This window comes from Galeopterus variegatus, unplaced genomic scaffold (genome assembly GCF_000696425.1).
Source record: "Galeopterus variegatus unplaced genomic scaffold, G_variegatus-3.0.2 Scaffold588, whole genome shotgun sequence".
Classification (NCBI taxonomy): Eukaryota; Metazoa; Chordata; class Mammalia; order Dermoptera; family Cynocephalidae; genus Galeopterus; species Galeopterus variegatus.
Genome location: NW_007726699.1, coordinates 380,343 through 402,694, shown reverse-complemented (window position 1 = coordinate 402,694; position 22,352 = coordinate 380,343). Strand labels below are relative to the sequence as shown.

The following is a 22,352-nucleotide window of genomic DNA, read 5'->3' as shown; positions in this document are numbered from 1 at the left end:
TTAGGAGGTGGGGCCTTTGGGAGGGGATTAGGTCATGAGGGTGGAGCCCTTATGAATGGAATTAGTGCCCTTATAAAAGAGACCCCAGAGAGCACTCTCGCCCCTTATGCCATATGAAGACACAGCAAGAAGATGGCTCTATGAACCAGAAAGCAGGTCCTCACCAGACACCAAACTTGCTGGTGCCTTGATCTTGGACTTCCCAGCCTCCAGAACTGTGAGAAATCAATGTTTGTTGTTTAAGCCACCCACTCTGTGGTATTTTTTTTATAGCAGCCTCAACAAACTAAGATAAAAATGGGAAAAGAAGGTCACACCCTTTACTTCAAGGAAGCTTCTCAGGAGTTATACACATCACCTCCTTTATATCCCATCAGCCAAAACTTAGCATGTGCTCATAACTAGCTTCAAGGAAAGCTGAGAAATGTAGTCTTATTTCCACATAGTCGTTTGCCGTGCTAAAAATTCAGGAGGGAGGGCACACTATTTACTACTATAACTGAAAGGGGGAATAAATACTGGGAAATTACAGCATCTGCTACATCTCATTTACCCTCTTTTTTGTTTGTTTTTTCACCCTCATCTTCGAAGTTTTGAATTAGCAGTGTTTTCACTAATCCTTTTCCCCTCCTGACTACCCCAGGGGAAGAGATGCCCAGTCTCCTTCGTGAGCCTCTAGCCCTGAGTTCTCAGAATCCTGCCGTTCCGCCTCCTCACAGATTTTTCTCCAGCATGTCCAATTTGCCCCTCTCCCTGGCTGGTTCATTTCCTACTCCACACACTCATACATATCCTGGATCAAACTCGACCTGAACATGATCCTATCCTGACTTTTCACATTTCTCCTTTTACTGACAAGCTTCTGAAACAAGTATCAATATGAACACCTTCTTCATTTCAACATCTCACACTCAGCTGTTAAAGCCCTGCATTTTGGCTCTTCCCACACAGCCCTTGCCACCCAGTGGTTAGCCCAAGAAAGGAGTGACTGACCTTCCACTCACTCAGGCCCTTTTTTCAGACATCACCACTCACCAGACCCAGGGGCCTTTTTTCGGTCATCATTTGTCCAGACCTCTAGGCAGCATTTGATGCTGTTAAACCACTCCCTCCTTGATTTGGGGGAAACTATGATATCCTAATTCTCTTCGAATCTCTCCCTCCTTCTCAAGTTCTTCTTTTACTTTCCTCCCAAATATTAACAATTCCCCCAAAACCAATTCCTGTTGTTATTAAGAGACCTTGTTTCCTCTTGTGGTTTCAGCATTCACACAGATGTAGATGCCTCCCCAATCTCTCCATAGATTTTCAATCCTCCATTTCCCTTAGCTGGCTGGATACTCCACTTGGATATTTTTCCTGAACTTCAAACTCAAAATTCATTATCTTCCTCCCCAAATCCAACTTCCTCTTTGGATTTCCCCACTCTGTCAACCAGGCTCCAATTCTCAGGGTTTCCTTTACTCCTCCCAATGTCATAGCCACTTTCCAAATCAGTCTGAGAGTGGGACAGAAGCCCCCATCACAGGCAGTCTGACAGCTGCTCAACCCACTGCCAGGCCACAGTGGTCCTTCCACCTCTAAGTCCCACTGCCCACATTGCCAGTGATGATCATCAGCATGTCAAATGCAGTCTTAGATTGTCAGCTTCCTCTTTACAAATATGTCTTTTATTTCCCTTCTCCTAACCAGACTACCTACTCCTTGAGGGCAGACACCCCACAATCCAAGCATTAAGCTTTGCATTTTGTGAGCATTCAGTACATATGTGTTAATGCTCACAATGACTGTGAAGCACGAATACAGTTCTATTCGTAGGACACGGACCTGTACTCACCACCACCTCTGACACACTAAGTAAGCTCTTGCCAGGCATGATCCCACTGGATACTCACAGCCATGACAGGTAGTAGGGCTTATTATTCCTCTGTTACAGCTTGGGAAACTAAGGCTCAGTGAGGTCAAATAAGTTCACCCATACTCACATAGCTAGCAAGTAGGAGAGCAAGGGAGTCCAATCCAGATCTGCCTATTCCCAGTACACTGCTCTGTACATTTCCTCAACACATGAGCCTTTGTTTGATGCATAAACAAAGGCCCCTTCACAAATGTACCCTTCAGTTTTCCGGCTACCAGCTGTAGCTACTACAAAATACTGGAGGGGCAGGGGGAGTAATGAGACCTACTTTTTAACAAACATACCACTTAAATCAGGGCCTCTCAACCTCCACACCATTGGCATTTGGGGCAGGATAACCCTGTGCTGTGGGGGGACATCATGTGCACTCTGAAATGTTTAGGAGCACCCCTGGGCTCTACCCACTAGATGCCTATAGCAACTCTCCCCTAATTTGTGACAACCAAACATGTCTCCAGCATTGCCAAATATTTCCCTGGGGGACAAAATCATCCCCCAGTTGAAAACTATTGCATCAAAATTTTTAAATACCTTATCTGAAGAAATTATAAGAGCACTATAATATAGAATATATGCATCACAAATGACAAGATCTTTCCTATTATGAATGTTAGGCACATATTTCAAAGAAGTTGTTATTGCCCAAAATAGTTACAAAACTTCTCATTTGGAAATGCCTTCACAGCCTTAAAAAAATTCTTTTAATGGTCTCCATGGTGGCCAGTCCCAAAGAACTGTCACAAAAATATTTTGAGAATAGGATCATAAGGCTGATGCCTCCAGAAGGAACACTTTGAAGCGGGAAATTCTCTTTGGATGTCTAAGCTTTGGCGCACCTCCTACAAAGTCAGCCTCATCCCTCCAGGACCACGTATTTTGCAAATCATATTTTATCACCAAGGTGCTGCAGATGCTGGCAGTGACTTCCAGCTAGACTGGGCACTCCATGAGGGCAGAAACTGGCTGCCTCACTCATGGCTATCACCCCAACCCCCACACAGTGCCTGGGCTAAGCAAGGCCCTCAGGGAATGTTAGCTGAGTGACTGAATGACTGCCATCAGGCATTCAGCGATTATCTAATTAAATAACTGGTGCTTTCTAGACTGACAAATGTCAGCGATAGAAAATGTGGACCTCAGGTGGATAAAAAAAAAATGGGTGCAGGGAAAAATTCCACAGTCTTAATAGAAAACCACATAACCAGTGGATTCTATTCCCTGAAAGATGAAAGTGTAATCAAAAGAACTTAAATCAGGGCCGGCCCAGTGGCGCACTCAGTAGAGTGCGGCGCTTGGGAGCGCGTTGGCGCTCCCGCCAAGGGTTCGGATCCCATATAGAGACCAGTCTGCTCACTGGTTGAGCACAGTGCGGGCGCGACACCGTGGGTTGCGATCCCGTTACCAGTCACGAAAAAAGACAAAAAGGAAAAAAAAAGAACTTAAATCAGGGCCGGCCCAGTGGCGCACTCAGTAGAGTGCGGCGCTTGGGAGCGCGTTGGCGCTCCCGCCAAGGGTTCGGATCCCATATAGAGACCAGTCTGCTCACTGGTTGAGCACAGTGCGGGCGCGACACCGTGGGTTGCGATCCCGTTACCAGTCACGAAAAAAGACAAAAAGGAAAAAAAAAAGAACTTAAATCAAATTCTCTTAATATTTCTAACCTAGGCCTCACTTACTTTATAACCCAAAGCAGCAATAATAAAACAGCTACCAGTACTTCAAGTCTCACTGTGTACCAGACCTTGTGTGAAATGCTTTCGGCACTTTCTTACTTGTCCCTGTTAACAGCCCAGTGAGGAAGATATTAGAATTCTCAAAAATGAGAACTCACCAGGGCAGAGGTTAAAATTCTTGCCAAAGTCACACAAACAGTAAATGGCAAAGCTAGGATTTCAATCTGAGTCTGTCTGAAAACAGCCCATACCCTATTCACTACCTATTCTAAGGACACAGGAATTGCAAGTCGAATTGATTTATTGATTCATTTGTCACATTTATTAAGTACCCACAGGTTGTAATATGCCATGGAGGATATGAAACTTAGAAAACAAGCATTGTCTCTCCCATAAAGGAATTTGAAATGTTGAATCTTATAAATCTCTTTAGATTGAATTCCCTCTATAAAGATGTATGTTGATGGGAGTGGGGGAAATGTTTTATGAAAATTTGAAGTTTTCTGTTTTGAAATAATAACAGCTTTGTCTTGGGATATTTTACTCCAAAAACTGTATTGAAATTAGTGAAAATTTATAATTTTTTTAACTGATAAATATGGTAAGTATTATTAGCACAGTTACAGTTCTGTTTTATGAGTGAAGCTTTCATTATATTCAACAAAGCCAAAAGTTTACATTTCAGGAAGAGCAAATCAATATAGACAAGATAATCAATCAACCTTCCCCAACATCTTTATAAAAGTTAAAACCAAGTCTTTGGCTGGTCTTTTATTAATTCACTTCAGTCTACCACTGTATTCCCATTTTTGCTTTATGAACATCTCTTTTTTTTCCCTAAAGTGACACCTACCAGTATTCATTCATTCTATAATGACTCTTATCTATTTACTGCTTGTTGTTATAAATGTACAGTTTGGGGCATGGGTTAAAATCATAGCTTTCTCCTTAGTGAACGTAATCAATTGATTCCCCTATTTGTGGACTAAGTTATAAAGGTAAATAAATGATATCTGAAAATATCTAACACAGAAGGAATAAAGTTTGAAGTCTTTAAAATTTTTTTTCAAGGGCCAGCCCGTGGCTCACTTGGGAGAGTGTGGTGCTGACAACACCAAATCAAGGGTTAAGATCTCCTTACCGGTCATCTTTTTAAATAAATAAATAAACAAACAAACAAATATATATATATATATAAATTTTTTTCACTTTACCTGGACTAACATTTCCTCAACGTTCAAGAACAACTCTTCTGCTTCACTGGTCTTGCCTATAAGCTTCAAAAAACTCCCAATAAAGAATATTAATCGGCATTTGTCAGTGGCAGTGACCTCAAAAAGCCTGCATTCCAGCACTAGAATGAAAAGAAAAGTAAACAATCCTAAAGCATATTTGGAAAGGAGCACCTAGTACCCACTGCTTAATCTTGATACAGAGGTGAAATATGTCATCTGTATTTCAGTTTTTCTGTCTCAAGGGATCAGCACTTTGCTTTTACTAAGATTTACATATTATACCAAATATTTTAAACCATGAAATGAAAAATAGCTATAATGCTTTTAAATGATCTTTGTATGTAAATTTTTGACAACTAGAGAGTCAAAAAAAGTTTTTAATATAGCTCAATCCAGGTATTGCTATAATTTGTATTTTGGGCTGATTTTTATGCAAGAAGGTGTTTACATTTCTTATACAATTCTGCCCTCTGTTGCAACCATCTTGAATTGCTGGCTTTAACAGAAAGAAAATGTTAAAATATTAAAATGTTAAATATTAAAAGAATAAAGTAAGGAGCCATTCCTTTTGTGTGTGTGTGTGTGCACAGAAGTCTACCTTATACACAGATGAAAACAGAAATTTTGAACTTAAATACACAATTAAATACACTGCGCTGCAAAGTCCTTATTTTCAGAATTTCCCTTTTCATATGTTCCAGTATCTAAACTTCTACATTTGTTCATGTTACATTTCGAATCATTCTGTCTAATGTGTTTGACACAAATACATTCCTTGTTCCTCACCCGTTCCTTTGCTCATGTTGAAGCCCGCCCCAACCTTGAATGCTCTCTCCTGCTTTCCTGCTTCCTGCTCTTCTGTGGATCACATTCATGCACAGAGTAAATATGTATTGGGCACCTATTGTGCGTCAGGCAGCCTTCTAGGCTGTGAGCAACAGACATAAGCAGACAAGTCTGCACCCCTCAAACTGGTGGGAGGCCAGGAGCTGTGGTGCCTCGAGTCAGAGAGTAAAACCTAAAACAGCCAGAGTCCAAGACATTTGTCCAGAGTGGCCGTCCAAGAAAATGAGCCTGAGGTGGAAATGAGAACCAAGGGCAAGAATCAAGGGACGGGGGAACCTCAGAACCATCAGTACTGCTTAGCGCGGGTGAATGAGGGTGGTCTGGATGAACAATGGAGGGCTTCTGTCCAGGGTGTGGCTTTTGCACATTTCCAGGAGGATTACTGGGTCCAGATTCATGTCAAGGGCTCAGTTTGGAATCGACGATGTCCATTATTGTGTTTAATAATCAATTCAATAACCTCTCATGCTATGTATGTTACAAATATTTTTCCCAGTCATTCACTTGCCTTTTAATTGTGTTTCTGGTTTTCTCGGAGTTGTTTTGTAGTTATTTTGTTTTACATACAGAAATTTTGTATGTTTATTTAGACAGATTTATCAATTATCTTCTCCATGATATACTCTTTTGCTTTCTTGCTTAAACTCACCTACATTTTTTTATTTTTTAAAAATATACAATTTCATTTTCCTTTATTTAATCCTAATCCTTCTGGAATTTATTCTGGTGTAATGCTTCAGGTAACCCTTTACCAAATAGTGACCTATTATCACAGCACTATTTACTCATATTCTATAATCCATCTGATTTGAAAAGGTTCTATCACTTCCTAAGTTCTTATATCAATACTGAGTATCTGCGTTTCTATTTTGTTCCATTTTTTTTGGCAGCTGGCAGGTACAGGGATCAAATCCCAGACCTTGATGCTATCAGCATCACACTCTAACCAACTGAACTAACTGGCCAGCCCCATAAGCTCATTATTTTAAACTCTTATTTTCATATTTTTTCACCAACAACTTCAGAATCATTTTGAAAATCTAGAAATGTCTTAACTCGATTGGGTTTTCAAATAGAATTGCTTTACGTCTGTAAATCAATTGAGGAATAATTAATGGCTATACAACACTGAGTTGTCCCATCCAAGAATATGGTGTGTCTCCCTGCATAATGAAATTTTATTTTCTGTAACTTGGATGCTTTTTTATAAGTTAAGATCCTGTACATTTCTCTTTAAATTTATTTGTATTTATTCCATAATTTTTTTTGTTTTTTGTTTTTTGTTTTTGTTTTTGTTTTGGTGGCTGGCTGGTGTGGGGATCTGAACTCTTGACTTTGGTGTCATGACACCGCACTCTAACCAAATGAGCTAACCAGCCAGACTTATTCCGTAATTTGTATAGCCATTGCAAATTGGATCATTTGTTCTTTTATTTTTCTGTAGAGCTATATTTTAGAAAAAGTTTTAATAAACCATTTTGTTACATCTATCCAAAATGTTTAGAGGTTTCTAAAAGTGGAGGGCAAACTTCATAATTAGTTATGAAAAGCTGGTATTTTCCTAATTACCACATACAACCTTCTGATAAGACCCTGTAACGTAATGTATTTACCCTTTGCCCTAGTAAGAAAGCCTGCCCCGCCCCTTAATAAGCAAGATGATTTCTCCGCAGCCACTTGGAGTGCTGCCCGCCATCTCGTCAAGATGGGCCCAAGCCGGACCCATCCTGTGTCCACCAGCAAGCATCCTGCCTCCAAGCACCTCTGTCCCTTGCCTGCACGTACCACATCTGCTCTTAGTCTGTCTTTTCTTTTCTTTGACACTGTCCAAAAATGTGACTGCAGCCAGAAGTGGGTTTTCTTCACTTTGATGTGACCCAGGGCTCCAGCCAAAAACAAGAGTATCATGCCACAGAAAATCTGTAAAAACTGACCCAAGCCTAGAAGTTGTCCTCTAGGCTCAAAGCCCTCCCCACTTGTCATCTATCAGAGATGGAACTTCCCTAGATGTGTCCCACAAGGAGGCACAAACCTGGGAACCAGGTAGACCCAGCAAGAAGCACCAGAGGAGAAGCGAGTTCAAGACCAAACTGCACATCATTTGCAGTCAACCTAAGTTAGGCTTGTTACTCTCCTTGCGCCACCAGGGGGAGCCAAATCAAACAGTCTAGAGGGAAGAACTAAGCGGGGCGTGCACTCCATCCCGGAGCTCAGCAACGTCGAGCTGGGGGAGACGCAGACACTCCACGACTCCCCCATCCATCTAACGGGACTGAGGCGCCCTTGGAAAACTCTTGATTTTTAAAGGAACAGTCCCAAAGCAGGCAGGAGTCAAAAGAGTAAGTAGCCTATTTATCTCTCAAAATAGAAGGGGAGAATGAAAAATGAGACCCCAAAAGGGAATTCGTAATCGTTTCCTGCGGGGGGTGGGAGGCTAGGCACTGTGATTGGCAGGATGCTCCCACGGTCCCCATGAACCCCATGAATCGGAGCTCTCTCTGCTTCGAAGTGTGCCTGCCTGGAAAGTTCCTCTCTGCCAATAGCAGGATCTGGCCTCCCCTCCTCAAGACTCTTCTTGCTGGTGGATTTGGGGAAAAGGAATTTTTGTCCTACATCCCCTTCCCTGTCAGTTCCGCTTCTCTGATGATGTCTGGCCCTACCTGATGCTTCAGAAATTCTTGGTTTAATTTATGGGGAGGAGTAATCAGAGTCTGTTGGAGTGATCAAAATTATATGAGGAAACGGGAAAACAGTAACTTCTGGCCACTCTATATCCCAGCAAAATGGACCGCTGAAACATAACAATGTTAATCACTGTACCTGAGAGTGTATATCTCTTCCTTATTTTATGGCACTGATTGTCTTTAATCTTGGACACTGAGAATAAATAGGCCCCAGAAGCATCATATCCAGCTTCCAATAATACATTCCAGTAGTGAATGAGGTGCAGCCTTGTCCAGAAGCTCGGGCTTTGGATTGTTGATACAAAGTCTGTGATACTTGTGACACAATATATTAATATAAATCATTTTAGTATTTCATTTCTTGAAGGAAGCTATTCTATTTACCACATTTCATTCATTAGCCTATTCATAAGCTTCTTAACTAACATAACTTTGGTAGGTCACCAGGTAAAGATGAGCCTTTCTCTTGAGCAGTCAAAGCCAATTCTTCTCACTGTCCAGGATGCCCCCTCCCCTGGGCAGGCTCCCCGGGCCTACCAGGCACAACTGGCCCTCCCTCTTCTGGGCTTGCTCAGTTCATGGTGTCATTGCTGTCATGAAACACACACCACCATGTGTAGCAATTCTCTGGCTCCACATCTCCCCTCCCCCTGCCCAGATGGACCACCCTAAGGACTTGGAGCTGTATCTAATTCACTCGTGCACCCTCAGGGCCTAGCACAGCGGGGTGAGAGACAGGGTGGGTCATCAATAGATGTTTGCTGAGTTAATGCATAAGAGGAAAAGAAGGAAAAGGCAGGGAAGGAAAGAGATGCAAGTGGAGGGGCAGGGGAAGGAAGGGAACTATAGGGAAAAGAAAGGAATGGAAAGGAAGAAAATAGAAGGGTCTAGCAGGAGAACATGGAAAATCCTTTATCCTTTTCCAACTCTTGTCCTTGTCCTCTCTCCGGAATGCCACTTAACTTTGCGAAGAGTCCACATGGTGTGAAAAAGAACACACTGCAGAGCCAGGCAGAACAAATGGGGCAACCCTGGGGCTCCATCAACCACAGAAGTTGATGCCAGGTGATGGTCCCATCGGAATGAATGAAGGGGTGGTTGAATGAATAAATGAGTGAATACCTCTTGCTCAAGGGAACCATGGGTATCTAAACACAGTGCTGGCAAAAAGAAAAGCTAAATCTGCGCAAACACAATATAAAAGCAGCAAGACTTACCTAGGGCTTGAGAGAAAGCTGCACAAACATTCTAAGCATCCACTCATTTTCATATGCCATGGCAATTCTTGATACACTCTCCAGAAAGTGGTTTGCTTCTGGAAGTATCTGACCAAGACTTGGTGAAAATGTGTTTTCCTGCAATTTGTTGGATTCTGAAATGTATATGGACTGCTTTCTCTGACAGGAGTGATTACACCTATTTAAAAATTAATTAGTTTAATGCATCTGGCTTTTTAGTGTATGAAAACACTATAGCAAAAATAAGACAGTACTGCAGCCATAATTAGAGTTAATAAAAAGTCAAGGTAGATTGAAAAAAGTGTATCTTCTTCTACATCAGTCTGAATTTACCAAAGAATTAGTTATAGTTTTGATCACTGATCTAGAATTTGAGAAGCTTCCCCCTCCCCCAAGGAAGTATTTGCAACCTACTTTTCTATTTTAAATATACACCATGGTTACTGCTTAAATAAGTACTTTCAAACATCTGGGGATGTGCATTTTGGAGACATTAATCCACTGCCCGGATCTCATATAGGCCAAGGGGTAGCTGAGCAAATAAACGGCGAATTTGATGTTGCAGCCAAGATTCCTATATCTTCATTTCCAAAGAGAAATGGTTCCAATAGATTATACTACCTAGAAATAAGATTCTCAAAAACAGAAGGGTTTTGTTTAATTAGATTCTAGTGATTCTATCTTTGAAAACTGAAATAGAAGTATTTTTAAATTTTCTGCTTGACACTTTTTCTTGCTAGGTGAATGGAACACACAGCTAGATGGCACACCATGCCCAGATCTTCACAAGAACTATAACAAAGGGGAGCCCATTGTTTAAATAATCAGTCTTCATTTCCACGGAAATGATTTCCAGAGACCGTGCTACCTGGTCTGAAGTGTGCAGGTACGCCCAGATGGCAAGTGCAGTGCTTAAAAGTCCTGTGGAAGGAAAAGAAAACTCCCCTCTTCCACTGTGTGTGGCAAAGGCATGTTTGTGGGTAGTAAATTTGGGAAGTGGAGTGGAGAATGAGAGAGAAAAAGAACTGAGACAAATACTACCTTGAGTCCAAGATTTGGAGTGCTAAATACAATGCTTAAAGTATATAGAACATTTTCACAGAAAACATTGTGTTTAACTTGATCTTTTTACAAAATAACCTCATGAGGAGAATATATGAATCCCCATATGACAAACGTAGCTACTTAAAATCAGACAGACCAGGTGACTTCCCTGGAGAAGCAGGATTCAAACTTTCTGACTTAAATCCAGCGCTCCTCCAACTACACATACAATGTGAGGAATGGTTTGAGCCCAGCATCATCTTGGCATACAACGTGCAGCAGTTCTCGTTGACAGACTTTGGCTGACATATAGTCGGGCTGTTATCACATGTGGTGAGCTACACTATGCTGTCTTGACAAACAACCCTCAAATTTCAGTGGCTTAAAAGAGCAAAAGTCTATTATGTCCATCACAGGATTGGAAACCAGGAACTCCAGTCCAGGTCTCTTCACTCTGGGACTGACAGAGCAGCCACGGTCTTGAACATTACCAGTGACCACTTAGTCACATGCCCCAACCAACAAGGGGACTAGGAAGTGTTTCCCATAGTGGCACGGGACGTGGGGGAGTTAGAAATATTGGCAATTGGCTCAAATAGCCACCAAAAGTGCCAGATGCTATACCTTAAATAAATTAGCATTTTTAGTACTCTCAAGGTAAATACTGTTATCTCAATTTTGCAGGTGAAAAATTGGGTCTTAGAGAATTAAGCACTTCGGGCAAGGTCACACCAGTTCAGTGAGACTACAAAGCCATTGCTCTTAACAAGAAATCATTTCTAGTAGATGCCATTGTGATTTCCTATATTCCCAGAGGCTGCAGCTTAAAGGCTTTTCAGGCTTGAAGTGCTCTGTGCAAGTAACTGTCATAGAGTGCTCTGCGTCTAGGTCAGGCATCTGTGATTGCTATTATTTCTCAGATGCAGACCCACAGTCCTCTTCAGAAGGGGATAAGGATTTGATTTCAGAATTGGGGCAGAGGCTGCTAATTCCTACCCAGTATCCATTTCCGTCTTCTTTGTTAGTGACAGAACCCCACCTTGGTTTAGGGTAGCAGTGCACCCAGTTGGAACTCTATTCCCCAGCCTCCCTTGTGTCTTCAAATAATGAAGATCTGAGTCAAAGAGAAATAAATGGAAATGTTGGTGTGAAACTTCTAGGAAAGTTCCTTAAAAGCAAGTGGCAAGTCCTTGTTCCTCCCTTCTTCCTTCCTGTTGCCTGAAATGTGATGGCTGGAACTCCAGCAGCCATGAGCATGAGGTGACCTTGAGAATTCAAGCCAGTGTAGAAGGAGCTGGGTCCCAGGTGACTGGCGCCAGCAGAGCAGCCTGGGACTGCCTGCCTCCAGAAGTCTATTATATGAGAGAATAAACCCTGGGGTATTCAGCCTTTGAAGTCAAGTCTCAGTTACTCACAACCAGGTGCAAGTCCTAACTTATATAACCATTTCATACATGTTTATGGATTCATTTCTACTTGAGAAATCCCAGCTGCAAGCTTTCCCTTGTATGTGATTCCAACTTTCCCTTAACCAGCAGGTATTGTCATAGATTCAAGCCTTACCAAGAAGCTTGTGCTCCACAGCATTTCGCAGGGACTGGTGCCGGAGGTACAGGAGGCCATTGGGCTTCTCCTGGATCCACTGTCTGGTGGCGTTGCGGAAGGCAGCCCAGTGCAATGTGGTCACTTTGTAATGATTCCTGTAGCCCAGCATGTCCAAAAGCTGGAGTAGCTCATCCTCAGCCAAGCCACAATGTGAGATGCACAATAAGCACAGAGCGTCGGCCACCCAGCCATCCAGCCCTACGCAGACAACATGATGATGATAAGGACAAAATAAGAGCTAACATGAGCCAGCCATCATTCCAAATGATTTATATGATTAACCAACTATTTCTTTCAATCATCCTATAGGTAGATACTATAAATGTGCCTGTCATACAAATAAGGAAAATGGAGCACCGAGAAGTTAAATAACTTACCTGAGGTTACGCAGAAGTGCAGAAACAAGATTTGAACCCAGACAGACTGGCTCCTGAGCCCAAACTGTTAACATCCAGAGATGTGGTTACAAATTGTCAAGCTTACCAATTATTGCACTGAGCATTTCTGCTGGTTTCCAAACACCAAATTCGCATTTAGGAGTGTGAGTGGTTTTTCTGTATGATTGCCCTCCTGCCACACGTTCACAGACACCACTTGAGCCAGGTCTTCATTACTCTCCTAACCTTTAGGTTTTTCCACCATAGCTGGCCTTCCCACTGACTTTATGATCAGCCAGCTATAAAGAGGTCCTTCATACCACTGAGAGAAATGAAAACATGGTCTACCATTCTAAATTTATTTCCTATGCTAGAACTGGGGAACAAGCTCAAATTACCCTACAATCTTTGGCCAAAAGCAGAGCTGTTCAGCCCCAGCTGTACAAGCTTCCCCTGAGGTTTACCCCAGTTTAACTTCCTGTACCTGTGGCTGAGCTCCCTGGGCCTGGGTGGGGGTGGCTGGGCAGTGCTGGCAGATGGAGTAGTCCCTGGGGGGGTGGGGGTAGCATAGCCACAGGCCACTTTGCCTGAGTGACTCTTCCAGGAGCACAGAGATCTTGTTTCCACCTCCTTGGAGGTGGAAGAGGGCACAGTAAATTTGAAGTCAATTTTCTTTACAGAAATGCAAACTCCAGGGGGAAAAATGGGCAGGACAATATGTCATAGTACTTACATAGTACATCAATGTATCTTTCATTCTAAGTGTTTTGTGCTTCTCTCTTCTCACCCCCACCTCCCATCCCTGCTCCACTCTAAATTCACTGCCCTTAAAAGAAGACTACTATAGCAGAAAAGAGAGAAAAAGTCAAGTTTCCAAATAGACTTTTGAAGCTCATAGCAGAGACAACAGTTTGAAAGAACAAACTTTGACTCTCAGAAGCTTAATTGTTAAATATCATGAAAAAAATTCCTGACCAACTTGTGGAATAAATTTTTTATCACAAACAACAGACTCAGACAATTACAAGATGACCTCAAGAAGACATTTTTTTCCACCCAAAAAGAAAAGAAATTTTGCTCCGAAGTTAGCTGAGAGGCCTCCTTAATTCGGATGAAGGACCACATCAGCAGCTGGCAGCAAAGATCAAACACCCTGAGAACAGGTGGGAGCACAGGTATCCTAGAGGAAGCCGGAAATGGAGAAATTGTGGACCATCTGGGGCTTTGGCCTCCTCAACGGAGGACAGCAGGGACAGATGACAATCAAGGATACGCAGCACTCAGGCTCTTGGATCTAAGTTCAACTCATTGGAGATATCGGAAGGACACAAATTCTTGTTTGACTAAAAACATCCTGAATTGACTGAAACTAAATTGATGGAATTAACTAAATTAATGAGATTAATTCCAGGAATAAATTAACCTGAATTGACTGGATTAGGTTCCTGTCATCAGTAGAACTGTGATCTCAAAAAAGAGATTAAACTGAATTATAGAAATAATAAAGATCCTTTTCTTAGGCTCCTGAAAAATATAACTGAAACTTGCATCTAATACAGTTCTCTTTACCATCAATGCACACAGCTCTGTCTAGGTAGAGTTGCCAAATTTAGCAAATAAAAATACGAATGCCGGGCCGGCCCGGTGGCGCACTGGATAGTGCGCCGCTTGGGAAGTGCGGCGGCGCTCCCGCCCGAGGGTTCGGATCCCACATACAGACCGGTTCCCGCTCACTGGTTGAGCGAGGCGCGGGAGCAACACCGAGGGTTGCGATCCCGTTGCCGGTCCCCGGTCTGGTATGGGGGCAACACTGAGGGTTGCAATCCGTTGCCGGACACGGAAAAAGACAAAAAAGACAAAAAAAAAAAAAAAAAAAATACGAATGCCCAGTTAAATTTGCATTTCAGATAAACAACTAGTTAATTTTTAGTATGAGTCTGTCCCATGCAATATTTGAAATATACTGACAATTATTTGTTGTTTATCTGTAATGAAAATTTAACTGGGCATCTGTATTTTCTCTGACAACCCTATCCCTAGACCCTCCTCCCCTGGATGAGAATCTACCACACATCTTTCTCCCTGTGGGCTCCCACCAAGCTGTCAACACTAGCCAAGGCCTACCTTCTCCTGAAGCTGCAGTGTCTAAATTTGCCTTTTTTCGTTTAAAAGTCCAACTATAGTCTTCAATCCAGCGTTTCAGAATCAATTCCCAGAGTTCCTGAATAGAGACCATCTCCAAGTACTCCCTCATACACTGAAACTCATTTCTATAGATTCTACATTCTTTCAATTCATGGGCTAGGATTGTGAGTTTTAAAGGATTCAGGTTTGGTTTTTTCCTCAAAGCTTGTCTGCTCTGTTGGGAGAGGTCTTTTTTGAGCATGGAGAGATGCTGTCTAAAGATGTTTAGTTTCGTTTCTTCCTCTCCTGGGCTAGTGAGTTCCACTGTCCTCACATCTGGGCGGGCACACAGCGACTTGTAGGACAGGCTGGAGGTGACAGTGCTCATGATAAATTTGCAATGAGGAGAGAGCAAGCTTGGCAGCCAGGAAAAATCTTTTGCCTGATGGAGAGATTCAAAGACATTTGAAAACTTTAAAGACTATAAATTTACTTTGCTGATGATTTCTAAACTTAGAGTAGGTAGAATATAGGGAGTAAGTATAGGGTGAGGGTTGGGGTTATAGTTATTAATAGTTACTTGGATTGTAAGCAATACAGTGGTAAGAAAACACCAATTCACACTCCATAGAACCATATTTGACTGACTGACCTATCTGATACGAATTGCATTGTGCATATGTGGACTTTAAAAGGAGGTTCCTACGAGTAAGTAATTTAATAAAATCACATACGTCTGAAGAATGACCTACAGTGATAACCTGAAGAAACCTAACAGAGTGCAAATTGAGCCATTTGGTTGAAAAAGAAGATATTATTTCATGCTGAAGAACTATCACTTTATGCAGCAATACTGTCATGACTTAAATGGTTTTAGTTTGGAACAAAATTAACACCTAATAAGATCTTTTCTTGAATTCCTTTAACAGCCTTTTCCACCTCTCTTTGCCTAACAATAGCAACAATCACAGACTGTTTTTACTCTGAGCCAGGTATTATGTTATGTGTCTTCAGGTACTAACTATATTGATTATGTTTTTTATTTTCTGTACTTTAAGATGTTTTGACATCTCTCAGGGCTTTATAGACCAGGGGAGAGACTGTCCTTCCCAGGGCTAGCTAATTCCTGGGGGTGGTAGGCAGCTTGCCTGGAATACACTTTTCACATGCAGACCAGCCAATCCAAGATCGTGTTTCCACCCACCTCCTTCTAACTTGCACACACCAACCTAATATTTCCTCTGCCCTAAATCAACCCAGGGCCAGCATCAGACCTGGGGCAGCCCCTATGCCCCTAAACCTACCAGAATTATTCAAACTAGCCAACCCTAAACTGTTTACCCTCCCCTGCATGCCTTTCCCATGGAAACTCCAATAAAGACTATGGCCTTGGTTTACTCCTGCTTTTGCCTCCTGACTACCCAATACTTACCCTGGAACCCTGCATGGCATGTTCCCTTCTCTCAGGAAATGTAAGTAATAAATTCTTCTGATTTTAATGGCCTTGACCTCTCCATGTGGTCACTTAGCCATACCTCTATAAATTAAATCCTGGGTATAATTTTAATACATAATTTATTCAATCCTCACAACAACCCTCTAAAAAGGCAAAGGAGGAAACTGAAGCATAGAGGGGCTAAATGTCTTATCTAATTCATTCTGCTAGTAAGCAGCAGAGATTGATTCCAACCAAGGGTCCTAGGCAGGCTCCTAACCTCCGCACTATGCTTGAGGTAACTGCCTGGGCAGCCCCTCCTCCTCCTGCAGAACCCAGAAAGCAGTACAGAAGGGTTAAATCCCTTCTTTAGAGGTTCTCACAACAGTGGGAGTGCTCACAGTGGCAGCACTCACAGCAGTTGCAATTTTATACTTTATTTGACTGATGTGATCTCAATGTCTGCCATTCCCCACTAGAATGAAGCTCCATTTCTTTGTAGGGACCATGTCTATCTTTGCTCACAGTGCTTTGCCCATGGTAAGTAGTCAATAATTATTTATTGAATTACTATGGTTCTCATGTATTAAATTAAAAAGCAGGTTATAAAACGATATGGTGTATAACTATTTACATTAACATGTATATGTATATATAGATATCCATAGAAAAAAGGCTTAAAACCCATAAAATGACTAACAGTGGTGAGACTGAGTATATTTAATTTTTTATTTTCTTCTTTTTTTTATCATATTTTCTATAAGAAACATTTATTACTTACATACTTTATTGATTATATATATTTTTAAGTTTTAAAGAAACTGCTTCCCAAAGTAAATGAATGGCAATAAGAAGTAGTAGATGTTCCATTGACTGAATATTATTTCAAACAGTAGAAAACTAAAGATGGCACCCAGTGAATAGGATTTGGGATGTGCAAAATCAGTGCCAATGAGGTAGACCAAACAATCAAACAAAGAACATAGTAGGGGCCCAATAAATGAATGATCAAAGTATAAAAGGGGGGGCAGACCCACGCAGGGGTAAAGGCCACAGTTTCTGGGAACTAGACTTCCCATGTCCAAATTCTTAGCTCACCACTTTACTATCTTAGGACCTTAAACAAGACACTTAACGTCTCCGTGCTCAGTTCCCTCTGTGTAAATAAAAATGGTGATCACAGTGTTCCTCATACAGTTGTATGGATTAAATGCATTAATTTTTTTTTTTGTCCTTTATTTTTTTGGGACCGGTAAGGGGATCACAACCTGTGCCTTGGTGTCGTCCGCACCACGCTCAGCCAGTGAGCGCACCGGCCATTCCTATATAGGATCCAAACCCGTGGCAGGAGCGCCACTGCGCTCCCAGCGCCGCACTCTCCCGAGTGCGCCACGGGGTCGGCCCATGCATTAATATTTTTAAAGTTCCTAAAATGGTGCCTGCCCATTGTAAATGCTATAACAGTATTTGTTCAATAAAATATAAAGCAGTGACTAAACACAATGTTGGTTATAACCAGAGATGTGCAATGCAATGAAAAGGTGTTAGGTGCAACCTAAATAATTGGGTTTTCTTTTTATACAATAGCAATAAAATAGGTGCTATTTTAAAAAGATGTTACCTTCTGGCCTGAGGTCCCATAAACACCAATCAGTTCTTCAATTCCATCTATTACAAGTATGCATGGCTTTAAACTGATGGAAGCAATGAACACTTCAACAAGAAGTGAAAAAACCAAGACATGTGAGTCTTCATTAAGAATATCCGTTTCGAGCTGAATACCTATAGCATAGAAATTTGCTCAAATTAGGTGAAAATGTTTCCATCACTGCTAAAATATGTTAATGGGTTGGAGAGGCAGAAGAGGTTGGAAACAAAAGTGCTATTCACAGCTGTACAGCTGACACATATATGTATATGTGTGATTAGCATTCTCAAAATATTCAACCTAAAAGAGGTGGTGATATTTGCCACCAGATGTCTCCAATACATTTTTAGGATTTTATATAAAAAATATTTTTTATGATCCAAAGCATTACTCTCATTTTCCAAAATGTTGAAATAAATCGTGTTACAAAGAGTTAGATGGGAAGAAGGAGAAGTCATGTGGTCTGTGAAGATTCTGCAACTCCTCAACATTAGGAGTCACAGCCACCATCCTGGACTCTTGCCTAGTTTCTTTGGTCCTAGCCCATCTTAAACCTAACAAAACCAATCTTCAATTCCTCTATGCACAATACTCTACCCCAGAACTTGGACCCTGGAAATTACTAGGGAGAACTAAGCTATGAACCATCGAAAGGCAAAGGAAGTAATTTGAGAGGACCAACTTTCAGACTGTGATTAAGTGACCTAGTAGTAGCAACCCAAAATTGTAATCAACTACCTAATATCCTAAAAGCATTTTATTACATACGACTTCTATCTTGCTTTTATTTATTTATTTATTTATTTTGGGGGGCAGCTGGCCGGTAGAGGGGGGATCCGAACCCCTGACCTTGGTGTTATAAGGCTATGCTCTAAGCAACTGAGCTAACCTGCCAGTCCTCTTGCTTTTGTTTTTTTTAAGCAATATTTTCCATTGAAATTTAGGCATATCAGCATCTAGAAAATCAAGTCATGTGCAGGAGCTTTAATTGATTAAGTCTCTCAGATGCTTTAAAATTCTGTGAGAGTCATTGAGAATAATTACGTTTAACAAATATTTATTGGTTGCCTATTATGTAAAAGTTCTTTGCTAGATGCCAAGAAGTGATAAAATGATCTGTAATATAAAGTCAAGGACTAAAAGGAAGTAGAATGGGTTGTGTACACAACTGGCCACATTTCAAGGCAGAATATGAGTCCACAGGCTACTGGAGTTTGATGCAGAACCCCCACAGTGAAGAAAAGCTCCATGTAGAAGACATTTGAGATGAGCCTTGGAGAACGCACAGGTAGAGATGAGGGGAAGGGCTGTCATCAAGACAAGGCATAGGCAAAGGCCTGGACGTAGGAAAGTACGGTGAACTTTTGAAAACCAGGAAGCTGTTTAGAGCAGTGATTCTCAACAGAGGCAGTTCCAGGAATTCCAGACATCCTACAACACGGGACACTCACACACAACAAAGCTTTGTCTGTGGTTCTAACTGACTCTCAAATGTTTTGTCAAACTGTTACATAAGGGAAAAACTTTATAATTATCTGACCTAAAATCCAACTCCATTTTACATATAAACACAAAGCATTTTTGCATGGTTTTAAAATACATTGAATTTTCTAGAATGTATTTACCATGTAAGTTGATGGAAGATTATATTGTTTTGTTTGAAATGACACCAATATTTTTTTTCTGTTTTTTCTTTTTACCTAACACCCATTGAGCAAACACCAAGATTTATTCATCACTTTGGAAAATCACAACAGCAATATTGCCCATGATGTTTGAGTCTTGAATATAACACACATGTCAGTCTACACTTATAGACTGACACTTACTGCTTTTGTGGTGATTTTCCATATAGAAACACTGAGTCTTCTACTGGAATCATGTCTGAGCATTTACATGTTGAAATATACATTGTTTTATAATAAATTAATGTTTCTATATTTGTCTATATCACAGTAGAGTTGTATTGGGTTTTTTTAAGTTTATTTATTAATATTACTTTTTTTAAAAAATTCTATGATGTTGCAGAGCAGTTGTGGGGGGAGGGGGAGAAGGGAAAGGGGAAGGAAATGGGGTGGAAGGAAGAAGGAGGAGAGGCGGGGTTGAGGCCTGTGGCACCTCCCCCCCCCATTCCTGCATGGGAGACCAGGGAGCTTCCAGTGGTGGCTTGGTCATTGCTGGGCTGGAAGCAGATGTCAGAGGGGTGTGGCTGAAGCTCTCAACCCCCCCACCACTCCAGCTTGGGAGCCCTGGTTAACTCCGTGATCATTGCTGGGTGGGCTGGGGGTGTCAAGGGGCATGGCTGAGGCCCAGGGCCCCCCATCCCTTGGGACTGATTGCGGGTGTTGGGGTGGCATGGCTGAGGACCCCAGCCCTCCCCCCCTCCCTGGCTTGGTAGCCCAGGTGACTTCCAGTCCTTCTAGGTCTTATAGGTGTTCTTTGGTGATGAGAGTCCTTTATTAGGTAATATCAAACTTTGTCTCTGGTCTGTGGATATTTTGTTTTTTCTTTCAGTTCTATGTTGGATTATTTGCTATTCCCATCACTTAAACTCTGCACTGGAACTAATTTTTTGTCCTTTGCTTACTTCCAAAATGGGGGAACTTCCTGTGGAGACCAGCACTTGAGCTCTGTGGTTGAGCTAAATTGCTGCTTTGCTGCTGATTCCCTGGGGAAGGCTTTTTGTGCAGCTCAGGTTTTAATGGTTGACTTTATAGGTGCTTCCAGGACTCGTGAGATCTGGTACACCAGGGTTGTATAGAAACTCTGGTCTTGGCCTGAGTCTCTTAGCAAACTAGACCACCTGCAGTTCTATATTCCTGACCAGTCTCCACTGAGTGGTCCTACACTGATTGGGGGGCAGATCCACTGTCCTTGCTGTGCCCCAGTGTTCCCCCAGTAGGCCCGTCTCCCCCACCACCCATGCCCCAAACACCTCCCATGGGACAGGCCGTTGTTCACTCCTTTGTAGTGATTCACCAGCCTCTGAGTGGCTCCCTTTTTTTCAATTGTTGTGGCTCCTCACTCCTGTATGGGTCCACAGGAACCCTATAAGTGGTCTTGCTGGCCTGGAGACCACCAATGCCCTCTTCTCCCCTGCCACCTCCAAGCAACTTCATCTGAAGGGCACAGCTGCGGCTTTCGCCAGCTCCTGCTCCATGCACTCAGCAGCTCCAGCCTGGAAGCAGCCAGGATTCCAAACAGTCCAAGCGGTTTTTTCTTTCTCTCATCATGGCTCCTCCTGCCTTCATGCACTCCATAGGTCTCTCCTCCTCCTCATCCCCTGAGCTCTAGTGGCCCCAGCTTGGCTGTTATTACTTTTTTACAGTTACAAATTGGTTGATTTGTGGAAGAGAGTGATGCTGGGGACCATCTATTCCACCATCTTGACCAGAAGCCCATATTGATTTTTAAAGTGATTTTTATATCACAAAATGACCATGAAATCTATGACTTGAAATTTTTTGTTTGTTTGTTTATTGAAACTTGATTGATTATACATATTCGTGGGGTACAGAGTTGACTATCAGTACTTGTGTACAATTTGGGATGCTCAAATCAGGATAATTAGGATGTTCATCATTACAATACGTAATCATTCTTTGTGTATATTAACCACTTTCTCACTGGTCCCTCTCCCCTCCCCCTTTCCCACTTCTAGTAACCCCAGTTCTGTTCTCTCCTTCTGAAAGTTCAACGTATTATTGTGATTGTTGCTTCCTTTTTTCTTTCTCTCTTTCTTTCTTATTTATTTATTTACTTATTTAATTTTTAGCTCCTACTTTTGAGTGAGAACATGCAGTATTTCTCTTTCTGTCTGGCTTATTTCACTTAACATAATTTTCTCCAAGTTCTTCAATGTTCCTGCAAATGGCAGAATTTCATTCCTTTTTATGGCAGAGTAGTATTCCATTGTGTAAATATACCACATTTTCTTTATCCAGTCATCTGTCAATGGACACTTACGTTGGTTCCATATCTTGGCTATTGTAAATAGAGCTGCAGTGAACATGGGAGTACAGGTATCCCTTCGACATGATGATTTCCATTCCTTTGGATATATACCCAGTAGTGAGATTGCTGAATCATATGGCAGTTCTATCTGTAGTTTGAGAAACCTCCATACTGTTTTCCATGGCTGTGCTAATTTACAGTCCTACCAACAGCATAGAAGAGTTCCCTTTTCCCCACCGGCATTTCTTATTCTCATTTTTTTTAATAATGGCCAGTCTACCTGGGTGAGATGATATCTCAATGTGTTTTTGATTTGCATTTCTCTAATGACTAGTGATGTTGAGCATTTTTTCATGTACCTGTTGGCCATTTGTATATCTTCCTTTGAAAAATGTCTATTCATCTCCTTTGCCCATTTTTTAATTGGATTATTTGGTTTTTTTACTGTATAGTTCAAACCCCTCATTTTTTAGATGAGAAAACTGAGAGCTAGAGGGGTGAAGGGATTTGAACACACAGATCATCGGGAGCTTTTAAAACACTTATTTTCCTAATAATTTGTTCTCAAGCC

At 41.7% G+C, this 22,352-nt stretch overlaps 1 protein-coding gene across 1 annotated transcript in view; it reads right to left on the bottom strand.

The window, feature by feature from the left end:
- Positions 1-22,352, bottom strand: part of LOC103588569 (tetratricopeptide repeat protein GNN-like) — a 61,267-nt gene that overhangs the window by 23,781 nt on the left and 15,134 nt on the right. The window contains 6 exon segments of the mRNA XM_008570282.1: positions 4,806-4,945; positions 8,493-8,671; positions 9,574-9,772; positions 12,202-12,441; positions 14,745-15,186; positions 17,801-17,961. Of these exon segments, the coding sequence (XP_008568504.1) occupies positions 4,806-4,945; positions 8,493-8,671; positions 9,574-9,772; positions 12,202-12,441; positions 14,745-15,186; positions 17,801-17,961 (1,361 nt within the window).